Source organism: Mustela lutreola, chromosome 8 (assembly GCF_030435805.1).
Source record: "Mustela lutreola isolate mMusLut2 chromosome 8, mMusLut2.pri, whole genome shotgun sequence".
In the NCBI taxonomy this organism is placed as follows: Eukaryota; Metazoa; Chordata; class Mammalia; order Carnivora; family Mustelidae; genus Mustela; species Mustela lutreola.
Window position 1 is genome coordinate 63,759,001 of NC_081297.1, and position 20,483 is coordinate 63,779,483.

At 46.0% G+C, this 20,483-nt stretch overlaps 1 protein-coding gene and 1 long non-coding RNA gene across 5 annotated transcripts; one reads left to right on the plus strand and one right to left on the minus strand.

The window, feature by feature from the left end:
• Positions 1 to 284: 284 nt before the first annotated feature.
• CELA1 (chymotrypsin like elastase 1) lies at positions 285 to 19,080 on the plus strand. The gene is made up of 8 exons (XM_059185315.1): positions 285 to 446; positions 1,121 to 1,203; positions 2,746 to 2,846; positions 3,974 to 4,099; positions 5,171 to 5,307; positions 6,919 to 7,064; positions 18,025 to 18,174; positions 18,933 to 19,080. The coding sequence occupies exons 1-8, from the start codon at positions 407 to 409 to the stop codon at positions 18,948 to 18,950; spliced, it is 801 nt and encodes a 266-aa protein (XP_059041298.1). The 5' UTR covers positions 285 to 406; the 3' UTR covers positions 18,951 to 19,080.
• LOC131838756 (uncharacterized) lies at positions 4,932 to 15,543 on the minus strand. 4 transcript variants are annotated; one of them, XR_009356694.1, is made up of 4 exons: positions 15,118 to 15,441; positions 7,423 to 7,489; positions 6,957 to 7,075; positions 4,932 to 5,088 (listed from the first exon to the last, which is right to left on the minus strand). It is a non-coding gene; the product is annotated as an uncharacterized LOC131838756 (long non-coding RNA). The 4 variants fall into 4 exon arrangements; XR_009356693.1 differs by lacking the exon at positions 4,932 to 5,088 and adding an exon at positions 6,493 to 6,597 and having other exon boundaries at positions 15,118 to 15,439; XR_009356691.1 differs by lacking the exon at positions 4,932 to 5,088 and adding an exon at positions 15,465 to 15,543 and having other exon boundaries at positions 15,118 to 15,242.
• Positions 19,081 to 20,483: the final 1,403 nt, after the last annotated feature.

Consider the following 20,483-nt stretch of genomic DNA (forward strand, 5'->3'; position numbering starts at 1 on the left):
GACAGACCCTTGCCTCCAACTCCTCCTACACAAAACGGATGTCTGCACTTACAGTGCCACTGAGGACAAGGAAGGCAGAAGGCAGGGACAGACCCAAAGGGGAGCACCCTGCGGGCAAGGCCGGTCCTGGCTCCCCCTCCGATTTCTGAAAAACAGTTTATTGGATGCCTTTCAACTGAAGGCAGATGATTAACTTAGCTCTCAGCCGACCTTGTTCTGTCTTTGAACAACAGATAAATTAGTTCACTTGCAAATCGTATTGTATTTCCATGTCACCTGTGATTTTTCCCGCCTTCCAGCGGCAGCCCAGCAGGCTGGCAGCAAGGTCTGCAAAGCTGCTGATAAGAGGAATATTAAAGAGGGCTTGGCTCCTGGCAAGGAGTCAGTGGTCCACTCAGCCGGCGACATGCTCCGCTTCCTGGTCTTCACCACCCTGGTCCTTTATGGTAAGTGGGTCATCTGGCCTGAGTTCTAGAAGGAGGAGGATTTGAGCAGGAGGGTCAAAAGCTATCCTTAAGTCCAGTCTCGTTCTCCATCCCTGAGCGGGATGGAACACTCCATGAGTCTAGCAGAAACTTTCCCCTCCCCCCTCCTGGAGCCCATGTGAGAGGGACAGTCAGGGTCACTCGCCATGCAGAACCCTCTGGTTGCCCGGATCTTGAACCATGAAGCAGATAAGTCCCTTTCCGGGGCCTGGGCTTTCTCACCACCCCCACTGACAGGAAGACACCCTGAGCAGATGCCTGGCTGGGATGTTCACTGCTGCCCTTGCCCCTTGGAGAATGCTGCCAAAGCACTGTGTGTGTGGGTAGAGGTGGGAGGTGACCTCAGGCCATAGGATGACCCCAAGCAAGGCTGAGACCACAGGGAGCCTCTGGGCCCTAGCCTAGGGATGTGAGATTCGTCCTTCACTGGCTACCAGAGCTCTGGGGACACCTGGGGAAGCAGAAGTCGTTCAGATTCCCCTGGTTTCAAAAGGAGCTCCCATAACTCTCAGTGGGGGCCCTCATTTGCTAGGGAGGAACTGTGAATTCACAGACAAAGCACACTGCCTCCCTGCCCCCCACCCTGAGCTGACCCCATGCTTAGTCATCACTCACTTTTCTTCTGCCCCACAAAGGACACAGCACCCAGGACTTTCCAGAAACCAATGCCCGGGTAGTTGGAGGGACTGAGGCCCGGAGGAATTCCTGGCCCTCCCAGGTAGGTGTTCCTTCACAGCCCCCGGCTTCTAACAAAACAAGAGTTGCCTGTGGGCAGGTACATGTGTGTTTGTGAACGTCCTTATCCACAAGAAGCTCCTCAGTATCAACAAGCTTGCCAACCCTCTGGCTTGCAGATTTAGGTGAAGGGGACCAGGCACAGGTGGGGAAGGCAGGCGAAGGGCTTGGAGGAGAGGATGTGAACTCCAGCCCCACTCCCTTCCCCAGGCACACACCCGAACACAAACCACGTTTACGTTCCTGGAGACACCACACACACTCGTAAGACTTGGCGTGAAACGCAAACCCCGGACTCTTCACACATGCGCACACGCACACATGCACACGCACACCATGCCACACCGTGCACCTCTGCCTTCATGCATGCCCCCACCTCCGAGGGGAGCATGCTGCTTATTTGGCTATTTAGAGTTTCTGGTTTTGTAACAGGGCTTTGATTTAAGCAATTCTAAATGTGTAAACCTAGCACATTAACTGGGAAAGGGCCACACTTTCAGAGGAATCACAACACTTAGAATGAAATTCAGGGGGCGCCTGGGTGGCTCAGTGGTTTAAGCCTCTGCCTCTGCTTCAAAAGGAGCTCCCATAACTCAGCTCTCTGCTCAGCGGGAAGCCTGCTTCCCCCTCTCTATCTGCATGCCTCTCTGCCTACTTGTGACCTCTGCCTGTCAAATAAATGAATAGAATCTTAAAAAAAAAAAAAAAAAAGAAAGAAAGAAAGAATGAAATTCAGTTCACGACAGTTTGGAGCCCAATTTTCAGAAGTAGGGTTGTTTTGGAATATGGGAGCTGCTGAAGACAATGTGAGTTTTCCAACGGTCCTTCTGAGTATTCCCTGAGAGATGGGGACAGGTTATGTCTGGGAGACCTTGGAGGGGGCTCTGGAGACCTGAGCCAGAGGGTTAGATGATGGAGCAATCCCATGGCCACATTTCCTACCAAGAGGAAATGAAGGTAACGACCGAGTTCATGGCCCTTTGCAACAACCCAGGTTAGGGATGTCAAATACAAGATTTGTGTGTCTTTCCTCCCCCTGCCCACGGACAAAGCAAGCATCACCCAACAATGGAGCACTCTTTGCTGCTGATCCCAAGGCCATCTGCACACTCCTTCTCACCATCACCCCAGGGAGCCTCCAGCAACAGATCAGTAGCAATGGACAGGACCAATGAAACCCACTGGCCAGCTCTAGCCCACAAAGTTGGAGAAGATTTTGAAGGATGGCAGGAATTGAAGGAAGTGTAACAGGTTGTTTGGGGCAGAGCCTTTTTTTTGTTTTGTTTTTTATTTATTTGACACAGAGAGAGAGAGATCACAAGTAGGCACAGAGGCAGGCAGAGAAAGAGGGAGAAGCAGGCTCCCCACTGAGCAGGGAGCCCGATTCGGGGCTTGATCCCAGGACCCTGAGATCATGACCTGAGCTGAAGGCAGAGGCTGAAACCACTGAACCACCCAGGCACCCCTGGGGCAGAGCCTTTTAAGAAACACCACCCTCTTCCTCTTTTCTCCCCTCCCCTTCTAGATTTCCCTCCAGTACCTGTCTGGGGGCAGATGGTACCACACCTGTGGAGGGACCCTCATCAAACAGAACTGGGTGATGACGGCTGCTCACTGCGTGGACAGGTGAGAAAAACAAAACCCAGCTCTGCTGAGCCCTTGGAAGCGGAGAAGTCTGGCCTTTCTGGAGGAATATGTGTCTTTTAGCACTCGGGGCAGTACTCTAATGGAGTGTTGGGGGCCTGCAGGGAGGCTGTAGGATATAATGAAAAGGAAAGATTTTTGGCATCAGGCAAGCCTAAGTTCAAATCCCAGTCCACCTTCTTCCACCTTTGTGACCTTGGATGGCTTGCTTAGCTTTTCTAAGCTTTCATTTTCTTACTTCTTTTTTTTTTTTTTTAAAGGTTTTTTTTATTTATTTGACAGAGAGAAATCACTAGCAGATGGAGAGGCAGGTAGAGAGAGAGAGAGAGAGAGAGGGAAGCAGGCTCCCTGCTGAGCAGAGAGCCCGATGCGGGACTCGATCCCAGGACCATGAGATCATGACCCGAGCCGAAGGCAGCGGCCCAACCCACTGAGCCACCCGGGCGCCCCTCATTTTCTTACTTCTAACACGGGGTAAAAATACCTACTTCTTAAGAGTTATTGGGAGGATTAAGTAGGTGAATATCTCAATGCCTGGTCAACATCTGGCTGGTAATCTCTCCCCCCACCCATATTTGTCTTGAGCCATTGTTTTCAAATCTGAGCATGAATCAGAATCACCCAGAAGGCACAGATTGCTGGGTCCTGCCCGGCAGAGCTTCTGCCTTAGTGGGTTCAAACTGAACCTGATAATTGGCATTTCTAACAAGTTTCCAAGTTATACTGATGCTGCTGGTCCAGGGGTCATGCTTTAAGAACTATTGGTTTGTAACCTCCCTCAAATCCCTCTGTGGGCTGAGAGCCATTAGATCATCTGTGCCCATCACCCCTCTCCCAGGTTATGAGATTTTCAGTCTGTGAATTTTAGCTTCATTAAACTGGGCAATGAAGTTGATGGTAGTTTTTGTCACTGCCCCCAAGTTAGTAAATTAGAAAAGGAGAGAGCTTATTACTTCCTCATCTTCTAGGGTCTTTGTCTGTCCTCTGCCTGGGCCAGTTAAGATGGCTTCCTGTACTAAAGATAGGATGAGAGATGGTTTCCCAGCTTCTCTCTGAGGGGAAAGAGCCCCCTGGATCCCTCAGGGTTTCCTTCTCTTCTGTCACTCCAGAGCAATGACCTTCCGCGTGGTGGCTGGAGAACACAACCTGAACCAGAACGACGGCACGGAGCAGCCTGTGAGTGTGCAGAAGATCGTGGTACATCCATCCTGGAACAGCAATAATGTGGCTGCCGGGTAGGGCCAAGGTTGGGCTGGCCTCGGGCTAATTGGCCAGCAACAGGGTCTGGGCGTCCCTCAGGTTCATTCAGAAGGATTCTGAGAATTTGGATTTTAGAAGGCTTGGGAACTTTTATTTTAAGATTTTATTTATTTAGTTAAGAGAGAGAGAGAGAGCGCTCTAGTGAGAGAGCAGAAGCAGAAGGATCAGTGGAGAGAGAGGGAGAAGCAGGCTCCCCACTGAGCAGGGAGCCCGATGTGGGACTTGATCCCAGGATCCTGGGATCAAGACCTGAGCTGAAGGCATCCACTTAACGACTGAGCCACCCAGACGCTCCTCATCTTTCTTCTTTGAGAATTCTTCTCTGCTACCAAGATCATACCACTCTGCTCCTTTCTGATCCCCCCTTCATAACTGAAAGATGTAAGCTCCACTCCCCTGGGTTGCAGAGGTCCCAGCTAGACTACAACACCAAGACCTCACCAGCAGGTGCTGCTGTTAAACAAGGAATATCCTCCTGTGGGGGTTTGAGCCCCAGCAAGTCAGTCTCTTCCTCCTTCAAAATCGTTCTTCTTTTCCTTTTTTACCTTTAAAAAGTTATTCATTTGATTTATTTATTTAGAGAGATTGAGATCACGAGTAGGGGAAAGAGAGGAAGAGAAAATCTCAAGCAGACTCCCCACTGAGCACAGAGCCCCATGTGGGGCTTGATCTCACAACTGTGAGATCATGACCTAATCCAAAATCAAGAGTTGGACATTTAAAGAACTGAGCCACCCAGGTGGCCCAAAATTGTTCTTTTTTTTTTTTTTTTAAGATTTTATTTATTTATTTATTTGAGAAAGCAAGCACAAATGTGGGGGAGGGGCAGAGGGAGAAGCAGATTCCTCGCTGAGCAGGGAGCCTGATGCAGGACTTGATGCCAGGACCCCAGGATCATGACTGAGCTGAAGATAGATGCTTAAGCAACTGAGCCACCCAGGTGCCTCTATAGCTGTTTCTGACTCTGTGGGGACACAAAAGCTTAGTGAGGGCCAGCCCCTATTCTGACCTGAAGAAAGGCTGAGCTGGCTCCTTTGTTCCCACAGTTATGACATTGCCCTGCTGCGCCTGGCCCAGAAAGTTACCCTCAACAGCTACGTCCAGCTGGGTGTTCTGCCACCGGAGGGAACCGTCCTGGCCAACAACAGCCCCTGCTACATCACAGGCTGGGGCAGGACCAAGAGTAAGTCACCTGCACGGGCACCATCTACCTCATGGGTCTTGAGTAGGTAGCAGAGCTTCTGGGCACATTTTTCAGTGGTCCTAGGTGTTTATAGCCAGAATCAAGGAACCAGAGATAAAATAACTGGTCCATGAAATCAAGCTAAGAACAGACCACAGAATGGTCAAGTCACATAGACTGATAACTAAAAAATAGCAACAACAAAAAAACCTTGCCTCAGAGAATATTTTGTATCTGCCTCTCATTTAATTTTATTTTATTTTAAAAGATTTTATTTATTTGAGAGAGCGCACACAAGGGAGCATGTTGTGGGGGGCAGAGGGAGAGCTAAAAAGTCTCAAGCAGACTCCCCACTGAGCACGGAGCCCCATCATGGGGCTCAATCTCAGGCTCCTGAGATTACAACCTGAATGGAAATCAAGAGTCGATGCTTAACCAACTGAACCACCCCGCCTCTCATTTTATACATGAGGAAACTAAGGCCCAACAAAAGTAAAAACCTTGTGTAAGATCACATGACTAGTTAGTAACTAGTTAGCTGGGGCCAGGTATCCTGGCTCCCATTTTGGTGGTCATTACACCATCTGCTACCACCATAGATAGTCACTGGGCTGTGGGTTGGAGTCAGTAAACCAGAGGTAGCTGGAGGTCCAGAGAAGTGAAGGCAGAAGAGGCCTCAGCTCTCTTCTGATCACCATGGGAAGATTTCTGGTAGGGAATGCCACCCAGACAACATGGAAAGGCAGGAGGGCTATGAGCAGAGATGGTCAAGAAGGGCAGAGCCATTAGGCCTGACTGAAGTCTGTCAGCCATGCGCAGCGTTTGAGCTCTGGAATAGAGGTGACTAGTCTACTGGGAGAACCTGGAGCTAAGAGAGAGAGAGAGAGGCTTCTAATGCAGCTGCTCTTACTTGACTTAATGTTGTTGTGGTTCAGCCTCCTGATCTGTAAAAGGAAGGGGTTGCTATAAGGATACAAAGAAATAATGTAGGTGCCAAGGCTTTGGAAAGTCAAAAGAGCCAGATAAAGGAAAACTGCACCAAGTTCTTGTGAAATGAAAATAAGGGTGTACAGTCCCAGTTCTGCTTAGTACGGTTGGCTATGCAAGGTGAAAGCAGGAGAGTCATCCACAAATAAGACCATTTTGGTCGCTTTAATTTTTTTTTTTTTAAAGATTTTATTTATTTGACAGAGAGAGACACAACAAGAGAGGGAACACAAGCAGGGGGAGTGGGAGAGGGAGAAGGGAGCCTCATGTGGAGTTTGAATCCAGGACCCTGGGAATCAGAAACTGAGCAGAAGGCAGACGCTTAACAACTGAGCCACTCAGGCACCCCTTTTTTTTCTCCTTTTTTAAAGCAGGAGTAGGAGATTGGAGGTTAGTGGTCTGGAGCTGGGGAACAATGACGAGGATGACCCCTGCAGGGAGGGGCCTGTAGCTTCCACAGAAAGAAGGGATGGGGGAGGAACCATGGCATGGGAGGCACAGAGAGAAGGAGCTTGCCCTGAGTTCAGCTTCCATCAGAGCTTGGGATGGTTGGGCAGGGTACGGAAGGGTTCTCCCCCTGGAGAGCGTGTGGGGCTGACCTCCAACTCTGTGTGTCCTGTTCAGCCAATGGGCAGCTGGCACAGAGCCTGCAGCAGGCTTACCTGCCCACTGTGGACTACGCCACCTGCTCCAGCTCCTCCTACTGGGGCTCCACCGTGAAGAAAACCATGGTGTGCGCGGGAGGAGACGGAGTTCGCTCTGGATGCCAGGTGAATACATGCTGGAAATGTCAGAAAAACCACACGAGGTCCCTCCCCTCTCCGCCTCCCATCCCCCACCATTTCCTCATGCCCTTTTCCACACCTACTCCCACCGCCACATGTGGACCAGACTTGCCACTCTGGCGTCTGAGGGAGAATGAGTCTGTGCTAGGAACTCTAGTCTCACAGAATCTCAGAGTTGAAAGGAACCCTAGAAGTCATCATGCCTGATGCCCTGACCTTCCTGGTGGGTGGCCCAGCATCTGTGTGTTGGTGTATGTGTGTGGTCCTCAGAAGCTGTCAACCGCCTAGACTTTTCACAGCCCCAGAGTGGTCATTGCAACTGTGTGTGAGGAAGCTCTCTTACCGTCAACCCCAGATCTCCATCACCACGCCTTTACCTCAGTAGTATTTCGAGGAGGACAGACAGGTTACTATGGCAGGAGAAAGTGCAGAAAATAGTGTCATAATCATTTATATATATAATACTTAGACTCTTCTATTTAGACAGGGTCAGTCAGCAATATACCATCTTACAGATTTCTTAATGCGGTTCAACAAATGTTCTTGATTTCCTATTAAGTGCCAGCCACAGTGCTAAGTGTGAGGGATACAAAGATGACTCAAACTGAGGGTTTAGTGGAGGAAGGGCAGTAGCAGGCATGTGATAGGACATTGTCAAACAATGTGGGTAAGTGTGATTTAAAAAAAAAATGCAGAGGGCAATATAAGAGACTCAAAGATAGGGACTTACTTGTACCTTTTGGGGTAAAAAAAGACTTGGAATCTGTAAGGGAGTTCTGATGCTTATGTGGGAGAAAGCCAGGCAATAGGGGAAAAGCTATTCAGAAAGACCAACAGGAATGAGGGCCTGGGCCAAGAAACCACCTAGAACTCTTACAGAATTACAGGGCGTTCCCTACAGCTAGAGCAGAGGTCAGAGCCCACAAACTTCCAAATCCTGCTGCCTGTTTCTCTACAGTCTATGAGCTAAGAATGATTTTTACATTTCTTAAGTTGTTTTTTAAGATTTGTTTATTTATTTTGAGAGAGAGAAATAGAGAGCTCAAATGGGAGGAGCAGCAGAAGGAAAGAGAATCTCAAGCTGATTCTAAGCTCAGTGAGGAGCAAGAAGTGGTGCTTGATCTTACCACCCTGAGATCACGACCTGAGCCCAAACCAAGAGTGGCTGCTTGACAGACTGAGCCACCCAGGCACCCTGATTTTTACATTTTTAAATGGTTGGAAATAAATTTTAAAAAGATTTAAAACTTAAATCAAAATGGGTGGCTCAGTCCATTAAGCCTCTGCCTTTGGCTCAGGTCACAATCCCAGAGTCCTGGGATTGAGCCCCACATCGGGCTCCCTGCTCAGCAGAGAGCCAGCGTCTCCCTTTCCCTCTGCCTGCTGCTCTGCCTGTTTGTGCTCTGTTTATATCTCTGTCAAATAAGTAAATAAAATCTTTTTAAAAAAATGTCATGACATATGAAAAATATAAAATTCCAATGTTCATGAAAAAGCATTAAGTTGGAAAGAATACAGCCATACTTGCTTACTTGTATATTGTCCATGGCTCCTTTCATAGAGTTGGATAGTTGCAACAGAGACTCCATAGTCTGCAAAATCTAAAATACTTATTATTTGGCCCTTTATAGAAAAAGTTTGCTGATGTCTGGGCTAGAACATAAACTATTAACCTATCAGAGAATGTCAGGAGATGATGCTAGAGGCCAGTAGGAGCCTCTTGACTTAGGGCTGCAAGGGCCATGTGCAGGGGAAGAAAATTTTTCCCTTCTTCCCTTCTAGGTTCTTTGGCTCATCTAATAATTAAATTGGTGTAAGACAGATTAACATGAGAAAAACAGATTTAATTTCATACATGCAGAAGCTCATAAAAATATGACACTCAAAGGCAAAGACCTTTTAGACAAAGAAATAAATTTGTGAAGAATTGACATGACAAAGAAGTTCGGGCTTGGGGTAAATGAGTGAAGGAGCAACAGAGTGAGGCAATAGCGTTTGTTATACAGCCCTAAATACCCTTCTCCGGTGGTAAAGATGTCTCCTTACAAGAAGGATACCTTTCACATGGCATGTTTATTTTCTGCTTTCAGAGGAACAAAGTGGGGTTAGAATATCCTTCTTATGCTGTCTGTTCTTAAATAATTCAAAATAACCAATATCCCAAAGTGGTATATTTGGGGGCAGCCTGCCCTGAACCTCCATCATATGCTTAGGCTCATGAACTTTATCTCTTAGCCTGAGAAACCACACAAGAGTTATGAACAGGAGAATAGAGTGATCAGATTTGCCTTTTAGAGGCATCATCTGATGACAAAGTAAGCTTGCTTGAAAGAAGGTGAGGTTGACCAAGAGACAGGTTAGGAGACTGTTGTAATTATCTAGGCAATAGATTTGAGGGCTTGAACTAGGGCAGCAGAGAGAAAGCAGAAAGAAGTAGGATCTGGAATGACTTTTACGCATCTGGTTTAAGTGACCTGGGAAGTGTTTTGCTACCTCCATTGAGAGAAGGTTTATAGAACGTAGAAGGTGATGAATTTGGTTCTAACAAGTTTATTCTAAAATCCCAGTGGGACATTCAGGTATAATTACCCAGTGAGTAATTAGATATAAGGAAGTAGAACTTTCGGGGAGAGCCAGACTAGAGATACAGCAGGCAAGATCCACCCCTGGATCCCAACCCACCCCCATCCCACAGGGGAGAATTTTTTTTTTTAAAGGTTTTATTTATTAATTTGACAGAGACACAGCAAGGGGAGTGGGAGAGGGAGAAGCAGGCTTCCTGCTGAGCAGGGAGTCCCATGGAGGACTCAATCCCAGAACCCCAGGATCATGACCCAAGCCAAAGACAGATGCCTAATGACTGAGCCACCCAAGCACCCCAAGAATTTGTAGAATGAGAAAAGAACAGTGAGTTGAGGAAAGAACTGTGATAACATGAATACTTGAGCGTTTCAGGGGTAGGTGGAGGACAGAGAACCCATAAAACTAGAAAGGGATTAGAGATCATAAGGGTTTTCCAGAATCTCGGGAAATACTGATGTGTCCTACACAGTATACAGTGCATCCAGGAGTCACAGGAGATAACTGGAAGGGCCCACTTGGGCAGTTGGTGGGTCACCAGTAACTGTGGCAAGAACAGTGTCAAGAGAGACGAGGGGGAGAAGCTTTACTAAAGGTAAGAAATGGAAGAGGCAATGAGAAACTAAGGAATGGAGAATCCCTTTCAAGAATCTTGGATGAAACAAAGGGACCAAAAAATATCTGGTAGCTTTCAGGAGGATGCCCGGTCACAAAGCGGGTGACTGTAGTACCACTGAGTGGGTTAATAGGGAGAGAGGAAAGGATCTTGTAGGGTCAGAGAGAGGAAGGAGTGGATGGCACAAGATCCCAGAGGAGGAGAGATGGAACCAAGGGTCAGGTGCAGCCGGAGCAGGAAGGGAGTCAGCAAAGTACCAAAATGTGCACGATCTGAAAGAGCGTGTAAGCTGGGTGGCTGGAGGACGGCGGGTGTTCTGCATTGCTTTTTCCATTTACTTATAAACTAGGAGTCAGTTTGAACGCTGAGAATGAAAGAACAAGTGTTGTATGGTCTGGATTAATTAAAACAAGTGGGACAATGATCCTCCGAGATGTTCCTGATAGGGTGAGGTTGGAGACCATGCAATGACTGAGTATAGGATTCACTCCCTTTGACTCGAGACTCAGTTGCAGGGAGTGGGTTAATCCCAGAGCTGGGCTTTCCTGCCTTAACCAGAGCCAAAGGACAAGAATGCAGACCAAAGGCAAGGTCTGTGCTGGGTGGAAGAAGAGAAGCCAGCAGGAGGCTGGCAGGCTGACTGAAATGGTAGAATCAAATGAGCAAAGATTTCTGGTGAGCACTTAGAACCATGGAAGCAAGGCGACCAGCTCCTCCCAGTTTGCCCAGTCTCCTGCATGGTGGGAGCCCTACACACAGAGCCTGATACACAAGGCAGTCTCTGCTAGGCCCCTACTGGCTAGCTTCCCCCTTTACCCTAAGGTTTAACCTTTCTGGATTAATTCACTTTCCCTCTGCTCCCTCAGCGTCTGGAACTCCAACAAAGCAGAATACTTTTCTTCTGACAGTGGTTCCAATTTGACAATTCTCTGAAGCAGTTGGGTATCCAAGGCCTTTCCCACTGCAGTTTTTCCAAGACCGTGTCTTCTGGGTTTTCAGACTGCTGGGTCCCAGCCCTTCATCTCAGGCGGGGTTCACCGAGCCCTTCTCACCTCAAGTCATTCCATTCATTCCCACTGAGCTCTTTCCCAGCTCTTCCTTCTACCCTCAAATCCTCAGCCACTCCTTCCAGCTCTCGAGGGCCAGTGTTTCTTTTTAGTTCAATTAGCCTAAGACAATAGTATTACAGACAATTTAATTACCTTCCATTCCTCTAGTCCGGAGATATTCTCAAACCCCTCCTAGAATTTGGGTGGAAGAGGGGCTCCTGTGTGGGACAGTCAGTTGAGTGACTTGGTTTAGACTCAGATCATGATATCATGGTTGTGATCTTGAAGTCAGGGGATCAAGCCCCACCTGTGTCCACTTGAGATTTTCTCTCTCTCTCTGAAATAAGTAAATCTTACAAAAACAAAAACAAAAACAAACAAACAAAAAAGCTTGCTTCTCCTTTAAAAAAAACATCCCTCACTTTTGATCAGATTCTCAGCTTAACTTTGAGGTCCAATGGAAACATAAGGCATTAGCGCCTCTCTCAGCTCCTGCTCTAACGTTCTCACAGCTTCTTTTGTGAAATTTTGTTGATCCTTTTTGTGCTATTCACAGGTCAGGAGGGTTTTTTGGCTTAACCTCTATGATAATCACAGGCCACGTGACATCAGATTCACGGTCTTTACATTGCTCATTCTCTTCATTCCTTTTTTGGTGTTTCTGGTTTGGGGCAATCCTTTGCTAGGTGGTCAGTGGCTGTGAACGTGCATTTGGAGCTGTTGAGAGGGTAACAATGGACCAGGGAGACTATGATGATTACTCTAAGCAGGATTAATTCCTGATGTTTGGAATGCACTTTGGAGCCCTGGTCTGCAACACCCAAACCAATCAAAATCAAAGAAGTCTAAGAGAGACCCCACCGTAGGAGACACCTTTTCAAGCCAAGTGGCTTGCTCGGTGATCTTATGTGAGTGAGTCTCAACTCCTCCAGAAGTGTTAATGCAGGTCCAGCACTGGTGTTGACCATAGCATGGACATCACCTTGCTCAGTTAAGTATAATTAAGGACTACCCTACCATTGAGAACAGCATTGGCCGGAGTCTGTCTAAGGATCTTGGTGGCAGAGCTCTTGTCTTGGCACTGGATTCTACCATATCTTCCAGAGTTAAGGAAAGGTTTCTGATCAGATTCTGATGTACCTCTGCTCCTACCCAGGGAGGGGTGGGCCCTATCGAAGGAAGTGAATCCACGTTATGAATATCAATGACTCCTTTCTAACTCAGTTCTTCCTCCAACTCAATGATGTAAATCCAGGGGAGCTGCTCATCTGTGGAGAGTGGCTGGCACACTTGGATAGCCTAAAAGGCACTTCCTGGCTGTGTACCAGCTATCTAGTCCTTTGTAGACCCAGAGAGGGTGATAGCAACCATGGATAAAGACAAATTCTCTCAGGGCACAAACCACTCCTTGAGCAGGTGCCCCTGTTAGGTAGAGGCATTCCCAGGGATTGTTGCATTTGCCCATTCAAGCCAGGGTACAGTTAGGTCCTTTCTTAGCCTCTTAGTAAAAGGTTATTCTAAGTTCCAGGCATTACCCGCCTCCACACCTTGTCCATGACCCAGGAAATGTGGATGATGGTGTTAGCTTTCCAGGCCAGCACCAGAGAAAAGGAAAGAAAAGGAAGAAGAAAAGGCTTCCTATTTTGTTAAAGTATGAAGACTTCATCTGGCAGCTTGGGAGGAAGCAGTCTACTGCGATGTCAGCTACTCTGTCCCTGGTCACTTTGACTGGGAGGTCTCTAACATTTATGTGGGTCCAGCTACCAGGTGGGGCCTTCTCTCCAAATTTAAGTCCCTGGAGTCTGGCTGCCCTCTGGGTGGTGAGGAGGACCTGGTGTCCTCCCTTCCAAGGAGATTCAAGGGCAGTCTTTGTTCTTATTGATTCTAAATTAGAAGAGTGAGAGAAAATTCGAAGTGTTAGTTTGAAGAGTCATAGCCAGATTTTTTAGGAAACTAGAAGAATTCGGGATCCAGTCCAATTTATGGGCATATAATAGAACCTCAAAGACAACGATCGGGATTAGAATCTAATACACATGAAAGTGTAAACATAATTTCTTCTCTCTACAATTACCTTCATTTTTTATAGTAAAACTAATTTATTTGCCTTAAACTTTGCCTGATTCTTTATACATGTGCAGCAAGAATAGTGATTGACCACATAAGGTCTTTTTAAAAATCTTTATTTTAACTTTATTTGGATCTAGTTAATTAACAGACAGTATACTATTAGTTTCGTTGTAAGGTCTTTTTAAGACTGCTTTGCTGGAACCTTGTAAGCAAAGTACCAGGTCAGTCTTTCCACGAGGCTTTATTGGGTCTGTAAAGTCAACCTTAGTTCCTTGAAACTGTCTGGTCATATCCGAGTCTATGCACAACTTTCTCAAATACGATATTCTAATCAGAGCTTTCGTAACATAACCAGTGTTTCCAATGCGTCTTGTTATACAAGGAGATCAGATTCTCACTGAATGGCTGTAAATAACTAACTGCAGTTCCCCCGGAACAACATGGGTTTGAACTGTGTGAGTCCACTTATATGGGGATCTTTTTCTGTAAAAATAGAGAACAATAAGAGTGTGTTCTCTTCCTTATGAATTTTAAATAACATTTTCTTTTATCTAGGTTACTTTACTATAAGAATACAGTATAGAACACATATAAAATAAGATATGTGTTAATTGACTATTTATATTATCAGTAAGGCTTTTGGTCAGTGGTAGGCAACTAATAGTTACATTTTCTCTCTCTTGTTTTTTTTTTAAGTTTTATTTATTTATTTGTCAAGGAGAGAGAGAGAAAGAGGGCACAAACAGGGGAAGCAGCAGAGGGAGAAGGAGAAGCAAGCTCCCCCTGAGCAGGGAGCCCCATGCAGGACTCAAACCCAGAGCCTAGGATCATGGCCTGAGCTGAAGGCAGCTGTTTAACCCACTGAGCCACCCTAGTTACATTTTCGAGGAGTTACATTTTCGAGGAGTAAAAAGTTACAAGGGCATTTTTAATTATGCAGGGAGAGGCGGTCAGTGTCCCTAACCCCCATGTTGTTCAGGGGTCAACTATATATTGTCACAAAAAGAATACTCGAGAGTTTTTGAACTCTGGAGAGATCAGGTAGGGAGAAAAAGCAAATGTTTTATCTTGGTTCCAAAGATATAGCTCACAAATTGTTGATAGCTGAAGAGAGAAGAAGAAAATGTTTCCTAAAATCTGGAAAAAACAAAACATTGGAGAACCAGCCATGTTTTAAACAAGAAATCAGACAAATTATAATTATCCACCTCAATTCACACAGGCCCATGAAATTAATATTCGTCCTACTTGAATCCATTTCTTCCATCAGTCCTGGAAATTTTCAGCCATTTCAGTTGCTTGATCTGAAAGTATCAGAAATCTGAACTCTATAGAGTACTTGCCAGATTCTTTTCCATGAATTTCTCTGAAGATAAAACACATCTGCAGGGCACCTGGGTGGCTCAGTGAGTTAAAGCCTCTGTCTTCATCTCAGGTCATGATCTCAGGGTCCTGGGATCAAGCCCCGCATTGGGCTCTCTGCTCAGCAGGGAGCCTGCTTCCCCCCCCCCCTCACTCTGCCTGCATCTCTGCCTACTTGTGATCTTTGCCTGTCAAATAAATAAAATCTTAAAAAAAAAAAACCACACACACATGCAAGAGGCTTTTGTAAAATCATCTGAGTAAAACAGTAACTCCATAAATGATAAAAGACTTTAAAATGCCCATTTTTAAAAAAGATCTGATGGGAGTTTATTATAATGGAACTAATAAGAGGACTTACCCATGGCCCTTGGAAATGGCAAGAAAGACTGTAAATTCAGTGTTCGCAAAATGCCACCCACACCTGTTTCTTGGTATCCCCGGTGCTGTCAGAAGTATCCTTTGGTCTGGTCTCTGCCAGCAAATCTGTTACGTAACAAAAATTCAGCTGAATAAATTTAGAGATCAAAGTGGCTTCAATGATTCATGAGTCAGATAGCATCTCATCTAGAAAATAGAAAGGAAGTTAATTAAGCTATAGGAAAGAAAAGGGTGTTAAAGGCAAAGAGAGAATGGAAAAAGGAAATTATTAGCAAAGAATGCCTTGTTTTAGGCAAGGTTGCCCTCCTAAGAGGTCTATCAGATTACCTCCCAGTGCTGACTGAGAAATTCCAGGTTGGCTGGTTAAAGGTCACATTTCTGGGAGAAGCTGAAGCTACAGTTGGGTTAGGTATTAAGTCTCGGTAGAGCTTGGCATAAGTGACTTTATTTTGGGCCTGCTGTCATTTTTTAATAGTTGGAACATTCTGGAAGAGTGCTTTATGATCAAAAGCACCTTATAAGTGAATTATATATATCTTCATGGAGTCAATAGAAGCTCTTAGCTGTCTCTGTTCTTCCAGAAACATGCTTGGCACACCCAAGTATATGTTTTATTATGGGTCCGTAGGCATGTTTTCCTCTATTTCTCTTTCTTGTCTTAAACACTATTTGATGTTGCAAATCCTTCAGTGAGTTCATGAAAAATGGAAGCAGTTTGGGGTTTTTTTTTTGCATTTCTTCCCCCACCCCCACCGCTCCACCTCTGGCTACCACCAGTCTGTCCTCTGTACCTATGAGCTGGTTTTGTTTTATGTTTAGATTTCACATAGAAGAGAGATCACAATGTATCTTTCTCTGACTTGTTTCACTGAGCATAGGTCCCTCTAGGTCCATCCATGTCCTTGCAAATGGCAAAATTACCTCTTTTTTCATGCCTGACCTCTCATCCATATTATGTTCTAAAATTACTTTTCATTTCCTGCAGAACTTGGTTTTCCCTGGAGTTAATATCTGTCTTTTTAATTTGCATAACATATACTCCACTTACCGCTAACTCAGCCCTACACTGTCCACTAGTTTGTAAGTGACCTATATTATCCTCTTGACCTCAGTGTTTTGTGTCTTGGTGTGGGTTTATTTGCATTCATTGTGAAAGAGACTTGGTGGGTTTTCTCATTTTAGAAGCTCCAGAACTTTGGTCCTGAAAATATTAATTGGATGATGATTTCCTCCCCTCCATTGTTGTAGTCTCTCTAGAATTTCTGTTATTCACCTACTTACCTCCTAAGATAGTCCTCTTATTTTCCTGGTCTCTCTATATTTTGTTTGCTCTACTTTATCTTCCAAGCCGCCTCCTCCTCCTCCTCCTCCTCCTCCTCCTTCTTCTTCTTCTTCTTTTAAAGATTTTATTTGACAGAGATCACAAGTAGGCAGAGAGGCAGGCAGAGAGAGGGGGCAGGGGAAGCAGGCTCCCTGCTGAGCAGAGAGGCCCATGCGGGACTTGATTCCAGGACCCTGAGACCATGACCCAAGCTGAAGGCAGTGGCTTACCCCACTGAGCCACCCAGGCACCTTCTTCCAAGCCTTCTGATCTTTCATTTCTATGATCACAGTAATAATTCCCAAACGCTGTGTTTTCTGAATGTTCAATTTACTAGCAAGCTGTTCTTGTATCATGGATGCAATATTAATCATGGTTTTTTACTGCTTGTTTCCTTTTACCTGCAAATCTTGGTTGCCTTCATTTTTTTATTTCTTTAACTCTTTATTTTGAACTTCATTGGTACATTAGAGGCTTTCTTCAGATGCTTGGTACTTCTTCACCATCTGCTCTTAATTTCAGAGTGAGAGTACTAAAAAGCTGATCAGTAGCTCTGAGACTTCAGTGGGATTCATCCATGGTAAACTGGTCTGTTGAGTGATCTAGTGAGGCCACTGCGGCAGGGGACCTCCAATGGCAGTATCGTCTGGTATTCCTTTGTATGCTGGTCAGATTTTCCAGAGAAATATCTTTCCATTTTCTGTCTGGAATTACATATGTGCTGCCGAAGCGAGCACTCTGTCTGGAATTATAGAACCGGCAGCCTGGGAGCTGAATAAGGAGGAGAGTGTCAAGGTCATACTCTATCAACCCAATTTTCTCTGATTCTAAGCCTGAGCATGTAACCACTACCCAATACGTCACTTTCATTCCTCTTTACCCCAGTGTTTTTTTCCCCTACCCCAGTTTAGTTTAATGTGTTGACTACCCACCCTGCGTCTAATCACTAAGTCTAATGAGAACCATTGGTCTAAATGCTGGGGATGAAAAATCATTACAACACTCTACACCCCCCCAGGTTCAATGTAAGTCAATAAAAGCTATTGAGCTTTCGATGTTCAAAGTTCTATGCTAGACTTGTGGAGAGGAAATGTGTCAGTAAGACACAATTCCTGTCTCAAGAAGTTCATAGATAGACGTGGCAGGTAGAAACAAATTATGAAACCAAACTACAAGGCAGAACATGACATGAGGGCAGCAAAAGAAAGGAAGAGCTACTACGGTTGTTCTGCAAGGAAGAAGAGATTTCATCTGCATTGTGGAGATGTGAAGGAAGGAGGGATTTGAATCAGAGCAAAGGTTCAGAGATTTAAAAATGGAGTTTTAGGGGCGCCTGGGTGGCTCAGTGGGTTAAGCCACTGCCTTCGGCTCAGGTCATGATCTCAGGGTCCCGGGATCAAGTCCCACATCGGGCTCTCTGCTCAGCAGGGAGCCTGCTTCCTCCTCTCACTCTGCCTGCCTCTCTGCCTATTTGTGATCTCTCTCTCTCTCTGTGTCAAATAAATAAATAAATAAATATTTTTTTTTTTAAATGGAATTTTAGGCCCTTCCTTCTCCTCCCTGCAGGGTGATTCTGGGGGCCCCCTCCATTGCTCGGTGAACGGCAAGTACACTGTCCATGGAGTGACCAGCTTTGTGTCCAGCCTGGGCTGTAATGTCTCCAGGAAGCCCACAGTCTTCACACGGGTCTCTGCTTACATCTCCTGGATGAACAAAGTGAGTCTTTGCACATGATGGGTTGAAACAGGGTCACCTGAAGATCCCTGCCCTGGCTGGGTCGGGCAGCAGAAGCTGGCCAGGGGAGCCCATCATTTTCCTCACCATATTCATTTACTCCTCTCCCTTGCCTCCGTGGTGCACTTTCCCTCGATAATGCTGCCGTCCTGGGTTCCCCTCCACACAACCACCAGGCTTCACCAAAGTGTTTATCACTTAAGTCAAGATGGTGACAACAGCAGACCTTAACCAGGCACGTATCAGTGCTGACCTACGTCAAAGCCAAGAGAAAAATGGCTGCAGCTAGGGCCCCCAGGCCACTGGGCAATGGAAGGGTCACTGACTCCCAGGCGTTCTTTCTGAGCACAATATGAGAAGTTGCTCTACCCTTCAGCAAGACGTTTTACCACTCTAGACAATGCCTGATGGTTAGGTGAGACTTTACCTACACAGCGACCTAATGGTAGAGCTTCACCACCATCCCACCTATGCCCTCCAACTTTCAAACACACTCTGGAGTCTTGTGGCATGAACTTTCATTAACAACCGTTTCCAGGCCTGCCCTTGCCATTAAGTGCTGGGTATGTGCCTGTAACAGTGAATTGTCCCGACACGACTGAAATCTCCTTCCTCCCCACCCATCTCCCAATTCCCCCAGAAACCCAGTACAGGGCCACACTCAACCAGGAGTCCTGGAAGAAAACAGAAGGGAGGTGGGCAGAAGTTGCTTACTGTGGGCATATCGACTTTTCCTTCAGGTCATTGCCTCCAACTGAACATCTTCCTGAATCCAATGGCATCCTGCCCAGGAGGACGCTTAGATCCATAGTAACACTTGAGGCCACCAAGGAAAGAACACGAGAGACCAGCAAGCCTGATACAGAAAAGCAAATAAAACTGAATATACACGATCATCCTGAGTCTTTTTATCTGTGATAGAACCCTCTAAAGGAAATGTAGTTCTAGGATCCACAGTTGATGCCACCACATTTCTGTGCTGGTTCTTTCATTTACTGCCACCTCTCCCAGGTCCCAAACGAAGCCAAGTGGAAGTGGTTTTACATTATCCTTTTTGCATTATTTTCAGATCTACACATCTATCCATCTGCCCCTCTGCTCTCCCTTCCATGTGTATTTGCTATATTCAAAGGCACAGAGTGCTTTCAAATGTTTGTGAGTCACTAAATGCACCTGGATTCTCCCAGGCAGACTGTGGGCTCATCCTTCTTTTGTTCCCCCCTTCAGTGCCTAGAACAGGTGCTCCGGGATACACTAGAGATAGGAATACAGGACTCTGTGGTAGGTCAGATACCAGCTGACAAAGAAAGTGACAAATTACAAAGGAGACGAGGGAGGCAAGAATAGAAACAAGGAGAAAAGAAGATACTGGACAAAGAGAGGGAAAGGTTGAGCAGAACAAAAAGGAAGAAGAGACAACAATATAGGGCCTCCAACTATGTGTGAGTCAGCATTTCAAGGCTGGGACTAAAATAGACAACCGGATCTGGGGTTCTATAAACCACAGAGAACTGGGAAGCTGATAATTCTGCCCGATTCTGGCCTGGACTCAGTCTTTTGGAGTGGCCTACAAGAGACTGAGGAGGGAACTGAAAGAAGGCAAAGTAGATGAGAAGCAGCTGTTCATAGTGATCCCTGAGGACCAGACAAGAGAGAATAGGTAGTTAAAGTCATAACTGGAGAAACTGGCTAAGACCGGTCCTGGCTTTGTAGGCTGCAACGTCAACAGAAGCCTCTGGAACAGCGTCTGCACTGTAAAAAGCTGGGTCAGGATGTCTGTATTCCCATCCCGGTTCCAACGCTGAGCAACTGGGTAATCCTGGGAAGTCACCAGCTTTTTCCTGGGGTTTAATTTCCTCACCTAGTTAACTTCTAAATATTGTCCCTACTTTAAAACTACAGGATTGGTGATCACTGATTTCAGTTCCTAAGAGATTGGCACAGAAGAGGGTTTCTTAGGAGGCAGTGGCTGGCCTGCATTGCTAAGGACGCTGTGGACGGCCGAGAGTGACACAAGTGTTGGCCCCCTTCTGCTAGTTACAGACTTACTATCATGACCATCTCTCAGTTTCCCACAATACCATCATCCCCTGGGCTTCTCAACTCTTCTTCCCATCCAACATCAAGTCTTTCCATTTTCTGCACTCTGCCCCTTCTAGACTATCCCCACAGCTCGTATCCAGCATAAATCCCAACGACCTAGGACCTGACAATTTTGTATCCATCTCTATAAATGCCTTAAGCACATAATATTATAACCATTTGATTACCAACCTCTCTCCACCTCCAGA

What these genes read in the sequence shown, in the direction of transcription:
- CELA1 (XM_059185315.1), top strand. Translation starts at nt 407, where the DNA reads ATGCTCCGCTTCCTGGTCTTCACCACCCTGGTCCTTTATG. An exon ending in CACCACCCTGGTCCTTTATG is followed by an intron (nt 447 to 1,120) that starts GTAAGTGGGTCA and finishes TGCCCCACAAAG; the next exon opens with GACACAGCACCCAGGACTTT. An exon ending in GAGTTCGCTCTGGATGCCAG is followed by an intron (nt 7,065 to 18,024) that starts GTGAATACATGC and finishes TCCTCCCTGCAG; the next exon opens with GGTGATTCTGGGGGCCCCCT.